This window comes from Danio rerio, chromosome 8, assembly GCF_052040795.2.
Source record: "Danio rerio strain M-AB ecotype USA chromosome 8, GRCz13ab, whole genome shotgun sequence".
Classification (NCBI taxonomy): Eukaryota; Metazoa; Chordata; class Actinopteri; order Cypriniformes; family Danionidae; genus Danio; species Danio rerio.
Genome location: NC_141028.1, coordinates 8383121 through 8404932, shown reverse-complemented (window position 1 = coordinate 8404932; position 21812 = coordinate 8383121). Strand labels below are relative to the sequence as shown.

Here is a 21812-nt window from a genome sequence, read left to right as displayed (position 1 = left end):
TGGTCATGAGGTGTAGAAAACTGTCAATGTTACACTAAATAAAAGATCATTTAACATCAATTACCGTTTTTTTCCTGAATAAAACTAGCCTTTCTTATTGTCAGAAACATGCTGGAACTTATTGTAAAGCAACGTAAATAGCGCAATTACTTCACAATTATAAAATACTTGAGTATTGTATGGCCTCTTGACCCGAGTGAGTCCTTGAACAAAAGCACTTTCATCCGTGGTCGAAAATACCAACAATTATGAGTCCTATTAATCTTAGTCCTTTCAGAGGCTTCCAAGACGTACACAATAACTAATGGCATAGCAATCATATAAAAATGTCAACCCCCTTGATGATAATAAGGATTTTGACACCTAAGAAACTGAACATGACCTTTAGAGAAAGTGACTGCTCGCTAACAAAGAAGTAACGCCCTTATTTCTATGTAATAAATTTGACTGTTGTTGAAATAATAGAAACCATTTTTTTGCTAGTTTTGTTTTGGAGTCTTTAATTTAGTACCGTTTAATTATTACTGATGATTAACCCTCTTGATGGTCTAAATATGCCTTGACCTTACAGACCATGTGGATTGAAAGGACCACCTTTATCACGGCGTACCGCTTTCCAGGAATCCTCAAGTGGTTTGAAGTGAAGTCCATGTCTGTGGTGAGCGACTCATTTTTACTGAAATCTGTCAACAGCACTTGATTACGTATTGCTTTTTTAAATTGTGGTGCTGAACTGCATTATTTTTGTTTGATTGCTGTATTATGATAGATTAGGATTTTTTTATTGTTCAAAAAATCTTTATTTTTACATGCCATACATTAATGGAACGAGTCTATTTCCAATCAGTCTGATTTGCTCTGCTAGAGTTCCAGTTTCTGCTAAGTTCCACCTTCTGAAAAGCAGAGAAAGCTCTGATTGGTCAGCTTGACCCACTGTGCTGTAACTGACCAATCAAATGTGTCATAAATGTATAAATTCAACTACCCGTAATCACATTACAGCTAAACTCAATATTATTGAGTCTAAGCATTACTGTGCGTTCGCACTGAAGACGGTGAGAGTGTCAAAGTAGCGGGAAGTCATTCAATTTCAAGTGCTTGTGAAGTGCTTTCATGTAGGAGTTTCCTGTAATTTTGGGTGACTTTAACTGCAGTTCAGCAGTTTCACTTTAACTCATAAACATTCATTCATGCCCCCGTAACAAACTGGGGTATTAGACGCAAATAAGGAGTAAGATCTGGTGAGAATATGAAATTTAATAATGCACACCAAATGGAAAGAAAAACTTCTGCATTTCGTGATCTTGTCGGAAAATATAGCGAAAAGTCCTACATGACGGTAATAGTTTGATTGCGGTGTTTACTTCAATAATGCCACTAATATATGCTTACTCCATGTATTAATTCCATTTCTGTTTAGTTCAGTTGTGACTTAAGTCGGATTAAGGTCATGAAAAATCACTGTTTGGAACTTATGTAGGCCTACAGTTAGCAAACACAAGTACATCTTATTGAACATCATTTATTTTCATCACCATTTATCATAGTAGAACAGTTTCTTAAGCAGTTTGTGATGCATTTTGGAAACCGGAGATGAGTCCCTGGTCTTATGCGCCACCTGGTTTGAGGAACCCGTTCTCAAAGACTTACTTTTAGTCATTATTTGGGTAGCACACATATTCTGAATGCCTTCGGCAGAATTCAAATGAGCTATTTTAATCTAGATTAATCTAGTTTTATTCTAAGATTACAGTGAGATTGATCTAGTTAAAAAAATGCCCACCTATAAAGAAAACATTTGGTTTTTAACTTAATTTTTTTACCTTTAACCAAACTAAAAACCAAATCAAAGCAAAAAACATTATCAGTGGCAAAGTTTAAGATCTATCTGGCCTGCATGCTTCAACAATGAGGTCAGAAGGCACACTTTTGTGGCTCTTTAAACCCATTTAGCCACATAAAGCACAAAAAACAATCCAGTCAAATGTGCTTTCCAACAAAAATGCAATTGATAACAGGAGTAAATGGGGCTTTAGATGGGATGGAGCTGTTTGAAAGACTAAATCTCGTTTGCGGGATTAACTTTGTACAAACACATTACATTCTAAAGGAATAATAAAGCATGATGGCCTCTTTAAAGACGACATGACATCAAAATGAGCCCTATTTACTTTACAAATGTGCTTTAGTTTGTGCAGTGCAGCAGTGCATGTTATTACGTTTGCTGTCTTTCATCAAGTTGTAATGATTCTGAAATAATCTTTCTGTTGATGTACAGTAATCAATGGCGAATAATCAGCTATTGAACCTCCATCTCATCAATTAATCATCTCGAATTGATTTATTTTTTTAATATCCGGAAGCTATGATTGGTTTTTGCTCATGCACAACTACAGTGCTTTTTAGTTCAATGCCATGCTGTTGCTAGGATATTACATGCTGACCAGGACTAAAATAGAAGTTATCATATTCCAGTCTCTAGATATGTCATTTCATGTTTTTCTCAATAGTTTGGGGTCTATAAGATATTTATTTTTCATGTTTTTTGATGAATTCTCTTACAATCACCATGGCTGCATTTATTTAATAGGAGTTATTGCAATGTGTAGCAATGGTTTCTACTTAAAGGGGTGGTCTACTACGATATCATAATTTAAACGTTAGTTGATGTGTAAAATGTTGTATAAAATCATTCATGGTCTGTCCTCCACACCTCTCGGTCAGTTTGTAAATGTCAGGAACACCACATACAGAGCAACACGAGGGGCAGCCCGAGGAGACTGTATTGTCCCACTCCGGAAAAGTACCTTTGGTCAGGGTGCCTTTTCAGTTACAGGTGCACAGGAGTGGAATTCTGTCCCTGGCAGCATCAGAGATATAACCTCATTTAATATATTCAAAAAACATTTAAAAACCTGGTTTATATAGAATCAGACGTGTCATCATTCTGATTAAATTGAAACTAGCATGTTTCCTATTGTGCCCACCATCTTAATGATCTGTTGTTTAAATGTGTTTCAACTATTTTTATCTCTATTACAAAATATTGGTGTTTTAGCTTAATTTGTAAATATTCTCTTTTAACATCTATATGACCATGTCTGTTTTAGTAAAAATGTTTGATAGATTGTATAATTTTGTATTGTTTTTTCTAGGTTGTTAAGGGACAACAGATGAAAAATAGCCTTCGGGCTAACTCTGGTGCATTGGCAGAAATGCTAATTAATGTACACTGTCCCTGCCAAATAAACAAATAAATAAAATAAATAAAATGTGGCTGTGTGGGCAGAAACAGCATCTCTAAATGTAATCTGCGCAAAGTTCAATGCAAAGGGAGACATTGGCTTTCACAGAGTTAGCTTAGCAAAGCCTACAGCGAGCGAAGTTTGGGGACTACAAAAAAATACATCCAGGACTAATTAGATCACAAACGCTTCAGGTTACATGCACTCTCCATGCGCATACACCCCGTGCAGCGAAGGGGCATGGCCAGAGTTGCTGTAATCTAGCAGAGAAAGCCTAAATGCCTTCCAAACGCTGCTATTTCCACAGAGATTGTTCTGTTTCTATATTTGGACTTCGACACAAAGACAGAAGTGCTCACAATTGAATTTTAATTATGTTCCAGAGAATTATAAAAAAATATATATAGCTCTAGCATTTGATAAAGGACAACTTCCAGAATCTCTCAGTTCAGTGCTGGATTCGGTTAAACCTCCTCAAAGAAAGAGTAGCTCCAACCATAATAGCAGAAGCTGTGGATTGTGAGCCACAACCTGTAAGTGTTTTTATTTGTTAATATTGATCTGTCACCACTGGCTTGCATGGTTCGAGACCCGTAGAGCTTCGCATCTGGATTTGCTCCTCAGTGTTTGGATTATCAGTATTTAATATTAAACCGCACTGAACCATACTAAACTGAGCTGAACTTAAACTCTGAAAACTGAAATGACACTGTTTTAATTCACTATACTATTCTATGTGAAGCTGCTTTGACACAATCTACATTGTAAAAGCGCTCTAGAAATAAAGCTGAATTGAATCTATTTAATGCATAGTGTCTAGCGTTAATGGTATGTTGTAGCAAGGACGTAAACAAGAATGTAAACAATGGGAAATGCAGTTTGGCACTGTTAACAATTTAGTTACAAATTCATATTTATCAGTCAAACCCCTTTAAACACCCACAATCTTCACCAGCGCTGCAGTGTCTCTCTATGCAGATGCTGTCCCTGCATTCTACATCTCAAATGACAGAACAAGCAAAAGATATGAGAACGTTTTATATTACTTACACATGCTAATAACCTGATTATATATGAAAGACAATTGTCAGATGTTGTTTTAGAGAGCAGGCATGAGGTTCAGCTGTGTCCTCTGTGTCCTTTTCTGTCTGATTCAGACTCAAACTGATACGGCTAACAGGTACTCTGGCTGACAGTATTCGCACAGCGCAAAAGCATGCACTTGTAGGGGCTTGATGCTTTTCCTGGTGACCTGGAGCTAATCAGAGAATAACAGCACATTATGTTAGCTGACCGATCAGAGCCTCTTGAGTGAGGGTCTTTTGGAGGAAGTAGGAAACATGTGGTTTTCATTTTAGCTGTATACAATCAAAAAAAGATATTTGGAAAAATTAACATGATCTTTTTACAAATAAAGCATGAGCACACATTGCTTTGCATCTTATAAACACAACCAAGCCTTAAAGATGCACTCTGGACCAGCCCTTTAACATTATGTAAAAATGTAATTTATGTCTGTGATGCAAAGCTGAATTTTACTCCAGTCTTCAATAGCAAATTATCCTACAGTAATAATAATTAAAATATGCTAGGTTGGTGTTCAATCATAGACATATTTTTAAATCAAATAGTTGTGCTGCTTTTGTGATCCCCCCCCCCTTTTTCACTGCTATGATGAATAAAAAGAATTTGTAATCTTTTTAACTTGACAAAAACAACTTTTTATTTTTATAGCCCTATGCTATAAAAAAATCACAAAAGCAGCACAACTGTTTGATGACAAGAAAAGTCATCTTTTATCTTAATGAAATATGCAATTGTATAATTTTTTAGCAATTAACAGTGCTTTAAATATGGTCATTTTATATACAAGGCTCACAAAATCCCTTAGCCTGACATCCCAGGGCTATTGTTTTTTTCAGTCTGGCTACCAAAATCTATCTCCACCTGCCCGGCCGGTTATTATAGCTAAAAGAAAAAATATATATTTCAATGCCTTTACATTCTCTTACAAAGTGGATAATTATTTATGTGTTGTGCTGTTAATACAGCAGCAATAAATTCACTTGTTGAAAAAAAACGAAGAAAAGTCACAATATAAACAATCTTCATTTATTTTTAAGTTTAATCGCTTGTTTTGAACTGAAATGCATGGCATTGGAATGTTTTTAGCTGCAAAAAATAACCTGAAACATGTTTACCTAACATATTTTTTTGGTTATTTAAAAATATATTCAATAAAAACTTGAGTTAAATAATACAATTTTGGTTATTTGAAAAAAAAAACAAAAAACAAATAGCCTATAACAAATGCCATAGTACCTTTTAAGTATAAATTGAAAAATGTACTCATTTGTGAAGTTTATTTATAAACTAATTTCGAGAGGATTACATGGTTTTGATTGACCATGGCTAGTCCTGTATTAGCTATCACATGATTCCCCACTCAGACGAACTGGGTCAGTTAGCTTTTCTGTGTGGAGTTCATATGTTCTCATCATGCTCACGTGGGTTTTCCCCTGGTACTCTGGTTTCCTCCCACAATTCAAAGACAGTTCATTATAAGTGAATTGAATGAATCAAATTGGCAAAGTTTATGAGTGTTTTAGTACTAGGCATTCTCCACACAAACATATGCTGGTACAGTTGGAGGTCCATTCCGCCATGGCAACCCCTATAATCAAAGCATAGGCCGAACGCTTGTATTCAGGGGAGCTCTCGAGACCTACTTGAGCTCAGACTCCCCTATCTACCAATGAAACAGGAGAGAGCCCCGGGCCCAAGGATCTTCTGAGCTCAGGACTCTCTCCTGGGACAGGATGGCAAACACACTAGTTTAAAATCATCAGCTAAGTTGGAACTCTTGAAATATGTGATTATTTTTCTCACTTTATTTGGAACCATGTTTGATTAAGAATTTAAAAATACATTGCTTTGATGTGGATAGTCATCTGCTGCTGGACATACAGTGAGCTTCATTTGTTTGGAAAAAAACAGGTTCACATTAAATGGCAATTCTAGTACTTTTTTTGAGACATGGCACCCATTTAGAATGTTTTGTGAGTACGTCTACACACTCTCAATTTAAGTCGTAGGGTTTTTCAATTGCTGAAGGATTTTAATGAGGTATTTGTATAAGTATCTGTGGATTAAGGGTGTACTCACACTATGCTATCCAAACCATGCCCAGGCCCATTTCCCGGATCGTTTGAGAAGTGTGAGTGCTCTGAATCGGGCTCAGGCATGGTTCACTTGGCCGGCCCTGGCCCGGTTGGAAGATGACGCATTTCACTTGGGCTTTGGCGCGTCACGCTTGTGTGAGTGCAAAATGCGCCAAAGCCCGAAACTGAAAGCGAGACGTGACTTTTAAGGGATTTTTGATGTGGATTAATTAATCATTCTTGCCGTTCAATGAGCGCAAACTGTCGTAGTTTATTAAAGACGCAAACCCCTCACTGCACGACAGCTGCACACCTTCAGCAAAGCTCCTAATTCCTGCAGCACGAGTACTTTATTGTTGTTTATGAGCGCCAAAAGTGGCGGATCTGTTCTGTGAAATATTTGACTGCGGATCACCGCATCCCAAATGACTTAAATGATATAACTAAAGAAATCTCCACTGTGCTCAGCGAGAGCGCTTTTCATCTGTTAAACTGAACAGTGCATCATTGATGACGTAAGCGAGCCCAGGCCCGAATGTAGTGTGAGTGCGAGCCGTCGAGGGGAGACGGGAGGGAGGACAAGCATGCTTTGGCCAGGTTCAAGGCAACTGTAGATAGTGTGAGTACGGTCTAAATTTATCATTTTGGTTTGTTTTATTTTTGTTTGTTGGTATTTTTTATGCAAATAATTTAATATTTATTTTGTACAAAATTTACACTAATTTATAATGAATTGACTCTCATTTAACAGATATAAATTCACCTTCCTGAAGCCATTAGACTTTATAACCCTAAATATTAACACATTTGATTTTTTTATGTTTTTAGTACTATTATTATATTTCCAAAGTTAATATGAAGCATGCTGGGGTGTGTTTTTTATATATTGTTTTTGAGTGATTTTTGTTTGTATGCGTTTGTTGTGTCATGATGCTACTGCCCTAATTTTCCCTGCCCCTAATAAAATTATTAAACTTGAACTTATTGTTCCTTTTTAAAGTTTTGTGTATTGGTATGTATTTTCCCATCTTTATTTATTTTGTAATTTTTTGTGTAATTGTTTCTTTTTTTGTAAAACTATCCTGCCAGTTCTGGAATATTTTAATAAAAAAAATTTATAATAATAATAAATAAATAAATAAATAAATAAATAAATAAATAATAATAATAATTCACAATAGGGCTTCAACTGTAGGTTTACTTCAACTGTATATTTTATCCATAATTGACTGTAATTACTGTATGCTTTTTTTAAACTCTTATTAATTTTTATGTCATTCATTAAGTTTTTATCGACTTAGTCCTTTTATTATTTTGGGGTCGCCACAGCGGAATGAACTGCCTACTTATCCAGCACATGTTTTACGCAGCGGATGCTCTTCAAGCCGCAGCCCATCTCTGGGAAATAATTTTTATGTATTTTGTCATCTTATTTTGTTTATGGAGGAAGGGTTGGGTATAATATTTGTTTCTATTTTTCTTTAAAACTGTCCTGCTATTTCTGTAAAAGACATTTTAAAAAAAAAAACAGATAAAAAATCTTTTTTGAAAACATGAAAAATCTAAAACCTTATACCGCAAGAATAGTATAATAGTTTTAAAAATGTGACTTTTCTAAAGGATATCATCTCATACTGTTCTTCATTTGTAGGAAGAGATCAGCCCTTTGGACAACGCCATAGAAACTATGGAGCTGGCCAATGAGAAGCTGAGCAATCTGGTCCAGCAGCAGGCATGTGACCGCTCGTGCCCTGTTCACCCGCTCTCAATGATGCTCAATGGAATAGTGGACCCGGCTGTCATGGGCGGCTTCTCCAACTACGAGAAGGTTTCCTCATTTCTGCTGCTTCTATCGACCCATTTCACGAGAATGTTTTGACATATTTAACAGTCATTAAAATCTTAAATCCTTGAAAGTATGTATGTATTTACGTATGCATGAGATAATCTTTGCATCAAATTACAAAAAACTGCTGCTTGTGCGAGGTGTTTCTAATGCAGTCTACGGGGACGGGACAGTAAATTTGATGTTGTTCTCTCTTCTGGCTGCCGTTATCAGTCTCACACACTTGATATCCATCATAGAGCATTTCAGCAAATAGGATTGTAAAAAACATACTTGTTTTACTCTCCCGTTCTCTCCCGTAAACGGCAAAATTTGAGCATAATAAAACCCAATAAATGAAGAGAACTCAAACCAGCGGAGTACTGTAAAACCCAATAAGTTAAAGCAACTCAAACCATTTGAGGAAACCAATTGAGTTAAAAACAATCTATACGAGTACTCTGAACTTACTGCGTTTAGGTTGAAGTAAGGAGGTATTTAACTCATTACCTTCAACACTGAGTTCAAAACTCTTTTCAAATGAGAAGAGTTAACTTTTAATAAATTTTGAGTCAACTACACTCATTTCATTTAATAAAGTTGACTGTTGGGTTTGACAGTGTACAAATCAGCCTTTAGATTTTGCACTTTGTTAAGATGGAACCCCATGTTTACCCAACTATGACGACTTCCACTTCTGAGAGTTCCAGAAAAGTGAAAAAGGTCCATTCATTTTTAACCAAAGCCCCAAAATCAAGCTGCTCACCTGATAACTCTCAGCGGAACCAGTCATGCCTTTTCTCCTGGTCAGATATGAAAAATTGATGTGCGCCTCAAGGCATGAGGTCTTCTGAAACGCCAGCTCTTCCTAATTGAAATTTTTGTTTCGGCCCTCAGGCATTCTTCACAGAGGCCTACATGAAGAAGAATCCTGACCACCTGGAACGCATTGAAGTCTTAAAACACCTGATCGCTCTGCAGGTGACACTTCTGCAGATCTGTGTTGTGTTTGATCACTTGCACAAGCTTAAAATGTCCCCAGTTGTGAAAGATGCAAACAAAGTCCACAGTAAATGTGTAGATCCTTATAAATTAACCTTTGCGTGCTGTTGGGGATGTTTTCATCCATTATGAGGTGATTTTGGGTCTTAATTTGACCACAGCTTTTTTTTTGTTTTAGCTAATGGAATGATTTTGGTGACAAATCTTATTTCGACACTTATTTGGGGAAAAAACTGTACAAAGCACGCACATCTCTCTTAATTGGGTGCTCAGCCAAAATCGCATAAAGTGCAAATTAAATGTAAATCAAAGGCGGCAACACCAAGGCTTCAAAAATACAAATTTATTAAATTAAAAAGGCTGACACAGAACATGTAACGTTTCGAGCCACTCGGCTCTTCATCAGACACTTCATTTGACACTTATTTGGGGAAAATGCTTTAAAATGTACTACCCTTTCCTTATGTTTGTGGCTGTTTTTGCCTCATTGACTTCCATTATAAGACACTTTATTTTTGGCAAACCCGTGACAGCATATAATCATGCGTTCTTAATTGTTACTGGTTTTCCCTGTTGGGACAAGGTAGCATTTGTCATGTTTACTTTTGATTATCAGTTAAAGTGCAAAAAAGGCTTATTTTCTGCCATCTATACCCACATAGCAATATATCTCTGGCCCACACAATCAGCTTTTGCTTAGCCCACAGGCCTCAGTGAATTACCGTACTGGACCAAGTCTGGCTTCCAAACAAGGGCCAAACATAGACCATATCTAGGCCAAGTTTCAACCAAGTTGTTAACCCATAACTGAGCCTGAACTGGGCCGAATATGTTGTTTTGTTACAACTGCAATTAAATTTATAAACCATTCGCTTAGGCACACTGTGGGTGTGCTTTTTCTTGAAGCGACCTGATTGGTAGACTTATTTTCCTTTACCTAAAAATATTAAAAATGTATAGTAAATGTGGGTCAAGAAAAGACAAAATTAGATTGCCCACATATCAATTATTAACATCTGGGCCAAATACTACTATTTACATCTGGTCCATGTATTGTGTGCCGCCTTAAGAACGGTGCCACCTCTGCCTAACCAGGGCCATGTTTGGCCCACAAGCTGTGTGCAAGTGCCGGACGAATGCTTGCTGTGCCAGATTTATGCCAAATCTTGGCCAGAATTCTTCGCTACATGGGTACAGAGTGTAGTGTGCATTTGACCTCTCTCCAACAAAGAAAACCAGCAACAGTCAAGAATGCATGATTATATGATATCATGGCTTATATAATAATAATAAACTCTTGTCTAAATCTAATGCTTTGAAATCATTTACTGTATATGCTAATGCATAGTTGGCAGATTCCATCTGTAAACATATTTACTGACCATTGTTAAAGATATTTGTTAACTACACAGTTTTTAACTTGTAATATAAACTATTTTTCTGTAGGACAGTTATGCAGTAAGTTATTGTATTTTAAAGTTTAAAGTGTATATTATACACAAAAGATATACATTAAATTCTGTGAATACATAAACAGCAAGATAAACGGTGCTGTAAACGTGAATACAGTATATCTGCTGTAACTGATTTACTGTAAGTTACTGGCAAACTGCTGCCGGGAAGTTACTGTAGGGTCGACATGACATTAGCCCCTTTCACACATACAGACCTTTCCGGAAAATTACCGGCAATTTTCCGGAAAGGTTGTATGTGTGAACAGGCCCGTTTTGAAAATACCGGTAAATTCGTTCTGGCTATTTTCCAGAAAGAGAAGTTGTAACATTACCGGTAATTTGCCGGAATGCTGCGCTGTGTGAATGCAGAAGGAAGATTGCCGTAATAAGCGCGTCCACGTCTAGAACGGGCTGACGTGAGAAACCTGCTTTAGCCAATCAGAACAGTCAGACGCATTCATGTGCGCGCGGTTTATGAGAATAAAAGCCTTTGAATATTTTTTCCAGACACCTTTAGCTGCTAATGTTAGTCAGATAATGTTTCTATGTTCCTTCTTAATGCTGTGTAAATAATTATCGATAAAATGTTTATGATAATCCGTTGTTTGTTTACCTTCAAGCTTTGCGTGTGCCCGTGAGCGCCCATAGCGCCAGCACACACACATATCATGAACATCTCGACATGCGAAAGTGTTTCCCTATGTTTTCATTAGAGTTGTACTCAATACTGATCCATCCGAAGAGTTTGTAATGTAGTCAAATGTTTACAAACACAAGCGCAGCCGTTTAGAGGTCATTTCTGGTTAATGATGTCAGAATTTACCGGCATTTTGCGTTGGATGTGTGAATGCTCTTTTCCGGAAAAATTCCGTAACGTCCTCGCCTGTGTGAACAGCGTTTTTTTAAATATACCTGTAAAGTAGTTCCGGAAATTTTCCAGATATTTACAGGTATCACTGTGTGAAAGGGGCTATTGTTAACAGCATGTAGGTTGTGCATCAAAGTAAAGTGGACTTCAGTGTTCAACTTTAAAGTTGCATTGTGAAAATTACTGTATATTCTACAGTAAAGGTATACATAAACTTACTGTAAATGCATAAACAGCAAGATAAACTGTGCTGTAAACATAAATACAGTATATCTGTAATTATTATAAGTTACTGGCAAACTGCTGGAAGTTACAGTAGATTTGACATGAAGTGGTTAACTGTGTTTGTGTTGTGCAATAGAAGCATCAAAGTGAAATGCATTTCAGTGTTTAATTTTTAATGTTGATAACACTTCAGATCCCGCTGCTTGATGAGGGGATTCGGATTCATGGAGAGAAATCCACGGAGCAGCTTAAACCACTTCACAACAGAATCGTCACCTGCTTCCAGGACCTGCGTGCCAAAGTGGAGAAACTCTACGGCGTCATTACTCTGGTCAGTCCGACAGACGCTAGGCCAAGAGAAGTTTATTCATAAACTAATTTCTAGAGGATCACGTGCTTATGATTGACCACAGCTGGTCCCACATTAGCGAACACATGATTCACCAATCAGACGATTCCAAATTCAATATAAATAACAAGAGGTTTTTTTTTTACCTCAGTTATCTTTGTCTTGAAGAATTCCCTTCTTACCTTTACTCCTCTCTTCTTTTTCTATATTGGGCGACACAGCGGGCCAGTGGTTAGCACTGTAGCCTTACAGCAAGAATGTCACTGATTAGTATTTACTGGGCCAGTCGACATTTCTATGTTGAGTTTGCATGTTCATCTCGTGCTCGTGTGGGTTTTCCCCTTGTTCCCCGGTTTCCTCCCACCGTCCAAAAACATGCGATATAAGTAAATTGACCAAAACAAATTGGCACCATAGACGAGCTCTTAGCAAGCAGTATATCTTCTTATGGCTATCCCTGTAATCTATCATTAGTCATAAACAAGTCAGAGGAGTTCTCGAGATCTACCTGAACTCAAACTCCCCTCTTGCCCTGATAAAGGATCTTATAAGCTCAGAGCTCTCTCCCGGGACAGCATGCCAAACACATTTTATAATCAATCATCAGCTAAGTGTGAACTCTTGAAATGAGGGATTTGCCGTTTCTGGGTGAAAATGCTTCAGAGCTTAGGAAACATGGGGTGTAATGTGCATGTGAAAACTTTCCGTTCAGATCTTTGGGTTTGTACTGAACAAACAGTTATTTTTTCAGTTTACTCATGACAATTTGCTTTTGTATAATGTGATTGTCATTAGCAGTATTGTTCAATATATGCATATTTAAATTTGTTTTATTAAAAACAAGCTTAGATTTGTCCATTTGTCAGGTTTTGGACTATATAGGGCATAAGAATAGGATGTGTGTTTGGATATAATAGTTGTTTGACCACATTTCAATATTATTTTTCATTTATTAATTTGCTGGAAATTAGAACTGAATTTAGAAATAGTTTTGAAGCAAATCTTTGCACTTAACAAAAGAAATGAAATTTGTAGTCTAATAGACGTCTTCAGTGGAGTGAGTATGACACTGTTGCCTTATCCTTGAAAGTGAAAGTAAAGAGGCCGATTGGAGGAGGCTTGTTCTTTATCCTCGTGCTGCAGATGGTCTGTTTAACTGTTTTCTCGCTAGTAAAGTTTTTCCACTTACTAAGTCTGCCATCTAAAAAGCAAATGCACACAACTGACTCTTAAAGGGAAGGGGAGATGAGACTCTGACACACCTATAACTCATTAAGAGAATAAGCACAACCCTGTTAGACCATGCGCCACTGCGCAGAGCAGATTTTTCTGTCCTTAAAATACCAAAAGTGGATTCGGACACGCCCTTAATGCTTTTGCGCCCTGTGCTTTAGACTTTGTGCCTAGATCGAGTCCTACTGTATGTCTAGTTTCTCAGTTTGAGCTCATTATTTTTAATGCGACCATGTCCACAGACTACTTTGCTATTACAATTGTCCAGGTGAGGCGCGTGTGACATGTAAACTGGAGTCAGAAAAAACTGCAAAATCTCCATGAATACATGACAGACATACCTGCATAGAGCCTTTAAAAGAAGCATCTTAACCCGCTTTACAGTACATACAGTTGAAGTCAAAATGATTAGTTCTGCTGTGAATACTTCAGATATTTCCCAAATGATGTTTAACTGAGCAAGGAATTTGTCACAGTATTTGCAATGATATTCTTTCTTCTGGAGGAGGTCTTATTTGTTTTATTTCGGCTAGAATAAAAGCAGTGTATATATATTTTTAAACATTTTAAGGTTAATATTATTAGCTCCCTTAACCAATATTTTTCCCCAATTGTCTACTGAACAAACCATCGTTATACAAAAATTACCAGTGATGTAGTCCTTGCTATACGCACGTATACTCAGTATGCTTACTTTTTTCCATGAGCTGTTTGGGTATTACCACTTCTGAGGATCAATAATTGACTATACCCTCAGTATACTCACTTGTTTTTCTGATTAAACTTCCCTAATTTAAATGTATTTGCGTCCCCTTTAACTGTATACCAAACAGGTTTTTTTTAACTCACAACTTAATTTGTTAAGATGTGCCTATTTCTTACAATTCTTACTTAAATATATGTATATGACACATTTTTCTTTGTTTACCCCAAAAGGATCTGATCCTGATCCACCCTAAAATTAAAATCCTAAAATCGCCCCTGTAAAACAGTATTTCACATTTGTCTTAATTGTGAACGACACTATACCATATATAACACTAAAAACAATTAGGCAAACACTACTCATAAATCGCGTAACAATGTGCGATTTAAAAGGGTAACTACTAGTATATAATAGCGACAACAGAAGACAGACTCCTAATAGTTTGGTTTAAAACAAGCATGCACGAATGTGGCAATTAAAAATAATTGCTGATAGATGTTAAAAGGAACCTATAAAATGTAAAGTAATAAGCCACTAAAGAAAGTAAGCTAAAAAGCTGTCTTTCCATGTATGCACAGGCCCTTTTGAGTTAACTTAAATACAGGTAACCGTTGTATAAAAAAATAAATAAAATAATATATATATTATATTTATATATATATTTATGTTTATATATATATATTTATATATATATAAGCTCCAATGAATTGACTTTCGTCGTTTCTTTGCCTACTTTCATTTAAAATTTGTGTCGGGTGTAATAGTACACCACCTTTTTTTCTAGGACTACACCACTGCTAATTACCCTAATTAACCTAGACAAACCTTTAAATGTCACTTTAAGCTGTATAGAAGTGTCTTGAAAAATATCTAGTCAAATATTATTTACTGTCATCATGGCAAAGATAAAAGAAATCAGTCATTAGAAAGGAGTTATTAAAACTACTATGTTTAGAAATTTACACGGGTTCACAATTTAGGAGGGCTAATAATTCTTCAACTGTTTCACGTCAGTGTTTACGTGAATTCACAAGATTTTGTGTGTGTATATCTGTACCCTCAGCCCTGCTCTCTGACAGAGAAGAAAAAGAGTCGTGTTGGTTCAGTGGTGATGCCATATATCATGTCGTCCACACTCAGACGGATGTCCACCATCTCAAATGCCTCCTCCGGTCACTCCAGCGGCTCGGGATCCTCTGACGGGAACTCCTCCAGACCCGCATCCCAGGAGTCAGTATCCACAAATCAAAGCTCTTATTCTCTTAATCTCCTCGCTTTCTGCACCACACCGAGGGCTCATTTGTCGCAGGACAGAGGTTTCGTGGTCAAGGAAAGGTCATGCAATGATTCAGTTTGCTGTGTAATTACATTACTGCTAGTGGGTTTGCTGCTGGTTTAACACCCTTTAATTGGTTGTTGTAGGTGCTGGATAAATGGATTCTCATTAAACAAGTCCTTAATTACCATGCAACTCCCCCCATAATTTAGATTTATTTAAAAACCCTAGGCTCATGTTGAAGTAAATTGCAATCTTTAAAGGGACAGTTCAGCCAAAACTGAAAATTCTGTTATCCTTTACTTATCATTCACTCATCACAAGCTTGTTTTCATTCTGTTGGACACAATAGAATATATGTTGAATGTTGGAGTCACACTTGACTATAAGGTTTCATTAGTTCTGGTATTTACCAATATGAACTAATAATGAACATCACTTTATTAAAGGTCCAGCAAAATTAAAATTAGGACTGGGCGATATTGCAACAAGAATAATCACGATATCATGTTTCATATCATTCTATATGGATAATTAATTAATATATTTTTTAACAATACATTTAGTAATATTAGGATTTTTTATATAGCCAATTTATTTTAATTTACCAACATTGCTAAGTCAAATAGATTTAATAGTCCAAAACAAAAATATTTAAACAAAATATCTCAACCATTGACTTCTGTATTATTTCTTTGTCCTCCTATAGAAGTCAGTGGTTCGAGGTTACTTATGTTTTTTGAATAATCTTCTTTTGTGATCAACAGAAAAAAGGAAACTCTTAAACGTTTGGAACCAATTGAGGATGAGTGAACTATCCCTTTTAAACAAGTTTTCATTGGTCAGCTTGTTTTTCTATTGAGTACAAACAGATTGTATTAAATCTGGCTTTCTTCTTGTAAAGTCTATAGTGTGCACATTACACCGATAACACATGTTAAAAGCTCACAGAGATCTGCATTGTTTGATGTCATCCATTCATGCACTGTTAGAGTAGCAGTTTTTGATCGGTAATTCGTCCTGATTATATTTCTTTTCATTAATCAATCTGAAGTGGTCAGTGCACTGTCCTTTAAGTGTGTTTTTTTTCAGCAAAATCATTATTGAACTACTCAGTAGGTACTGCAGTTGAATGTAAACGTACTTCTCGGCCGTTAGAAAAGTGCGTTCTATACAGTATGAATGTGAAAAGTATGAATAGAATTCGGACATACTACATCCACCATTTTGTCATGGTCACGCGACCTACCTGCATCATTTGCGCCGCTTCAATCCCATTCATGAATTCGCTCGCGGGGCATCATGGGATAGCGCAGCATGCATGGGATGCGCACTCCAGAATCTCGCTGGAAGTAGTAAGTCATCCGGGTACTTCTCACATACTGATTTTCGAATTCTATGAATTCGGACATACTACACATACTGATTTTAGCGTAATATAAAGTATGGAAGTGTGCGGTTTCGGACGCAGCGCAGGTCATTAAACAGAAGCGATTAACCACAATTCTAAAAAGGCAGAACCCTACTTACTCAGCCTAGAACATTTTTTGTGTGGTCCCCTTAGATCTGCTATCTACTAAATCAAAAGTTTAGGGATAAAGGTCTATCCCCTTAGATAGCCTTTTTCAGTCCAAGTCAGCTTGAATTAATGCCAATGTGTTAGTCGAAGCTCTAAGAACATTGTGTAGCATGCCACGCTGCTCTGTCCACCGTGTTTAATCCGTTACTAACCTGTACAGGGGCTTGTGGTGTTATGGACTTAACGTAATCTACTAGAGATAATAACACAAACTTTGTTTAAATAATTCAAAACATAATTTATTAGTCAGGTAAATGTGTATTATGCCAATTCACTCAGTCAATTCATAAACAACCAATAAAAGACATTAAATACTCAAAGATAAATCCAAGATTAAAAGACACATACCTGACTTCAAAAAATACTTAGCATGGTGCTTTAGAGCTCCGTGCTATGGGCTGATCTAATTATAGGGTCGCTCCAAACATTTAGAAACTTCCCCTTAAGTAGTAAATCTAAGAATCTCCTCAAGGAAAGAGGTATGTCGAATAACAAAAGGCATTTGCTTTTAGTGAGTTTCTGCCTATAGGAAAGGCACACCCTTCACAGTGGTTCAAAAGATACCTGAAGTTATGTCTATTGTTTTGATTATGTCTATTTCTGAGGGAATGAGACCATTGTACCAGTCGCACTGAGACATTTCAAATGATATCAGACATAATAGATAAAGTGGATTAATATAGAATATTCATATTTTGAAATGACCATTCTATGTGAGTGAAAAGGGGGTGAGCGAGCGGGAGGTTTCAGGAGATGTTTCAAATGTTAATGGAGTTTTTCCCGCATTCCCACCTGCTGGGTTGTGGAGCTGATTGTCTTTGTGTTTTCAGCTCATGTTTGAATTGTCAGAGACAATATCTCAAGGTATCTCAAGTCTTACAAACTGAAGAATTTAATATGTTCTAGTGGTTGTGCTTCAGTGTTTTGCCCACTTATATGTCAGTCTAGAGCAATTATACTCTTATCATTTCTCCTTTAAATATAATGTTTCCAATTAAGCTTGAAAAACACTGACCTTCCTTTTATGTAAGTATATCTAATGTTAACACCTTTAGCTTTTATTAACTCTTTCCAGGCATGCGTTGCTGATTTGCAACAGTTAAAACCATAGACTTTGCCTGTTTCTTAAATTAAATTTAAGCCTAAAAGGGTTAAAATGCCACTGAAGTGTGTATATATAAGTAACAATTACCAAGTCAGGCATCTAGAAGAAACAAGACAAAAAAACCTGCATATACAGCCATATCCTATGTCAAAAGTGTATGCAATTTATGCTATTTGAAGGTTTTTCTTTCTTCATTGCTCAAAGCCCTGAGTCTTTTCATATTCGGCTGGAACATATTAGGACTAATGCACTGACCTGTCTCTAGACCAGAATACTAAACCCGTATTGTTGTTGTGTAAATGCATAATACATAGCCAGCATGCTCGGAGGATTTGTGCAGGTGTGCAGAAGATTTTGATCTGATTGTGTCTGTTTTCTCCCAGTTCGCTGCTCTCCCGGGTGAGCGACAACAGGGTTTCGGTTCTCTCCCGCTCGGAGGAAGATAATCGGATAAGTAAGAAGAACAGGAAGGAGTGGAGTGTGAGCAAGTCTCAGGTCTTACTGGAGCGACCCGCTGACACAGACGAGGTGCCGCAAGCTTTTGTGTTTATTTCTTTCTGTTCATGGCTGTCAGTGAGCTGCTCGTAGCATTATGGGTCAGATTTATTAACAGCTTGTGGCAGCGCATAAAAAAAGCTACTGTTGGGATTTGATAAAGATGCACAGTAAACAATTAGTGATGAAAAGGCAAGGGCGTGGATATTTTTTCCTTATTGAATATTAGGCCGTGTTCACATGTGCACTGGTATTTTAAAAACCGGCTTCTTTAAAAAAAAAACAACAACAAAAAAACAACTCATATTTCATGACTGAAAATGTTCTTTTAAAAAACAAAACAATGTGATGCTTGACGTAGCAATGAAATCTTTAGTAAGTGAACTAATCCTGAATTGTGACTTTTGTGGATACACGCATTACGATATCCATGCTTAAATGATATATTGTTCAGCCCTAGTTGTGAATAAACCCCCTCTAGTAGTGAAACTTGCATACTGTGGCTTTAATGCATAACAATACTATCATCAGTGTTGGGGAAAGTTACTTTAGAAAGTAATGCATTACAATATTGAGTTACTCCTCAAAAAGCAAGTAGTTGCGTTTGTTACTTTTCATGAAAAGTAATACAATGCGTTACTTTTAAGTTACTTTTTCTGGCCTGGCTGAGGCTCGAGCCGTACTCACACTAAGTACAGTTGCCTCGAACCGGGCCAAAGAACTCTTGTCCCCCTCCCGTCTTCCCCGACGGCCCGCACTCACACTACAATCGGGCCTGGGCACGCTTACGCCATCGACGCTGCGCTGTTCAGTAGAGAAGCGCTCTCGCTCAGCACAGTGGAGATTTCTCTAGTTAAATCGTTTCAGTCATTTGATATGCAGTGACATGCAGTCAAATATTTCGCCAAACAGTCTTTAGGGATACGTGACACGGAGGTTTGCTGAAGGTGCGCAGCTGTTGTGCAGTGAGGGATTTTCGTATTTATTGACCTACGACAGTTTGCATTCACTGAACAGTAAGAATGATTAATAAATCCATATAAAACAGCCCCTTATAAGTCATGTCTCGCTTTCAGTTTCGGGCTTTGGCACGTTTTGCACAAAGCCCAAGTGAACCGTGCTCAGGTCCACCTCTTCCAACCGGGCCAGGGCCGGCCAAGTGAACCGTGCCTGAGCCCGATTTAGCGCACTCACACTTCTCAAACAATCTGGGAAATGGGCCTGGGCAAGGTTTGGATAGCATAGTGTGAGTAGGCCCTCGATCTCTTTTAAGATGGTTTTATGGTTTTATGGTTATGTTTTTTTTTTTTTTTTTTTTTTTTTTTTTTTTTTAAATAGAGGAGGTCACATTAGACTCTGGGAGGCTATAGAGGGCCACACCAATACAGTTGATTTGTTAAAAAAAACTTCTGTGAAACTATTCAATAAACATTTTTAACAAAGCTTAAGTTTAAAAAAGGGTAAATTTTACACAAAAAGTATTTTAAAGACCAGCATGACAATATCAACTTCATATTAACGCCACAGGGTTGTTTGTTTGATTGCTTCACTTTAGTTTATTTTCATTCATTTATTCATACATTCCTTCATTTATGTTCCGTGAGAGAATTCTAGCCTATGCTGGGCTGAACAGGTGCACTGAAGTCAGGTTGAATGTGAGGTAGATATGTGATGTAGTGATCATCACTGAGAGAGGATCTGTTTCTGCATTTGTGGAATCGTTGTTATATAATTAGTTTAACCTTTATTATTGTGTAATTCCATACAAAGTGTGAAGATTGAGATCGAAACAAGCAACAAGCAAAATAATCTGCCAATGGGGTAAGCAGAATAATCTTATGTCGAAAGGAAAAACAAGATTATTTTGCTTCCCCATTGGCAGATTATTTTAAGGAAAAGCTCTCTTAATTTTGGTACATTGCTTTTTAAAACAAGACAATATGTTTTGCTTGTCTAGAAAATACTTCTTGATTTAAGAATTTTTTGATATTTGGACTAGAAAACAGACACAAAATCTAAGTCAGAAAAGCATTTTTTTTCAGTGTGTATGCTTGCTGAACCTGCATCTCCATTTGAAATAACACAACTGAGTGCGCAAAAGACACTACATGTGAAAGTTCCCTTTTGTTGACTTGCAATATCAGACCTGTGCATTGCAAGGCCCTGTTTGCAGTTTAATTGAAATTAAATAAATGCTTCATGCAGACCAATCAAAGAAGTCCAGCGGGCCGTAAAATGCCCAGGTCTGCTGTATAACCTTCGATTACCTTAAAAAAACACATTAAAAATGATGGAGGATGATAGGATAATGTTATATTTGGAGAACTTCCTTACCCCTGAGCTATAAAAGCCATATTCATTCATTTGTTTTCATTTTGGCTTATTCCCTTTATTAATCTGGTATTGCCAGAGCGAAATGATCCGCCAACTTGTCCAGCATATGTTTTATGCAACGTATGCGCTTCCAGCTGCAACCCATCACTGGGAACCATCCATACACACTCATTCACACACATAAGCTACGGACAATTTAGCCTACACAACTCACCTATAGCGCATGTCTTTGGACTTGTGGGGGAAACCGGAGCACCCGGAAGAAACCCACGCCAACACGGGGAGAACATGCAAACTCCCCACAGAAATGCCAACTGACCCAGCCAAGGCTCAAACCAGTGACCTTCTTGCTGTGAGGCGATTGTGCGACCCACCTCCTCTCCGTGACACCCCTACATGTCGTATATACAGAATAATGATAATTAAAACCAATGCATTTGCTATTTTTGTACTAAGTAAAAACACTGTCCTTTCAGATAATCTTCTTTTTTTTGTCTTCCATGTGTTCAAAACAATGAGAATATTTCTATCGCAGAAATGTAAGACCTTATCCTGTTACTTTCTGTCTGTTCCTGCATTCACATTGGGTACTTTTACATGGACACCAATATTCCAATTTTAATAGGATTAGGACAATACTCTGATGAAGAGTCTACCATGTCAACAGCGATTTTTGATTTATTTAATCTGATTAATGTCAAGGTAATAAATCAGATTAGGACATGTGGTGTATGCCGATTTTAGTACCGTTATTGAATTGTAGTACAGACATGTAAACACCTTAATCAAACTATTACCATCGCATAGGGTTTTCGCCGCATTTTGCAACAGGATAGTCTATAAACATGGCTGTCTCACACTATTAGCCCCTTTACACAGTGATACCGGTAAATATCCAGAAAATTTCCGGAACAACTTTACCGGTAAATTCAAAAAAGTGCTGTTCACACAGGCG

General features: G+C 37.1%; 1 protein-coding gene across 2 annotated transcripts in view; it reads left to right on the top strand.

Moving 5' to 3' along the window:
• The window catches only part of dock5 (dedicator of cytokinesis 5), a 174983-nt gene that overhangs the window by 143627 nt on the left and 9544 nt on the right, over positions 1-21812 (top strand). For both annotated transcript variants that reach the window (XM_087263788.1, NM_001110012.1), the window contains 6 exon segments: positions 572-658; positions 8058-8234; positions 9129-9212; positions 11974-12111; positions 15132-15298; positions 18412-18556. In XM_087263788.1, the coding sequence (XP_087119914.1) occupies positions 572-658; positions 8058-8234; positions 9129-9212; positions 11974-12111; positions 15132-15298; positions 18412-18556 (798 nt within the window).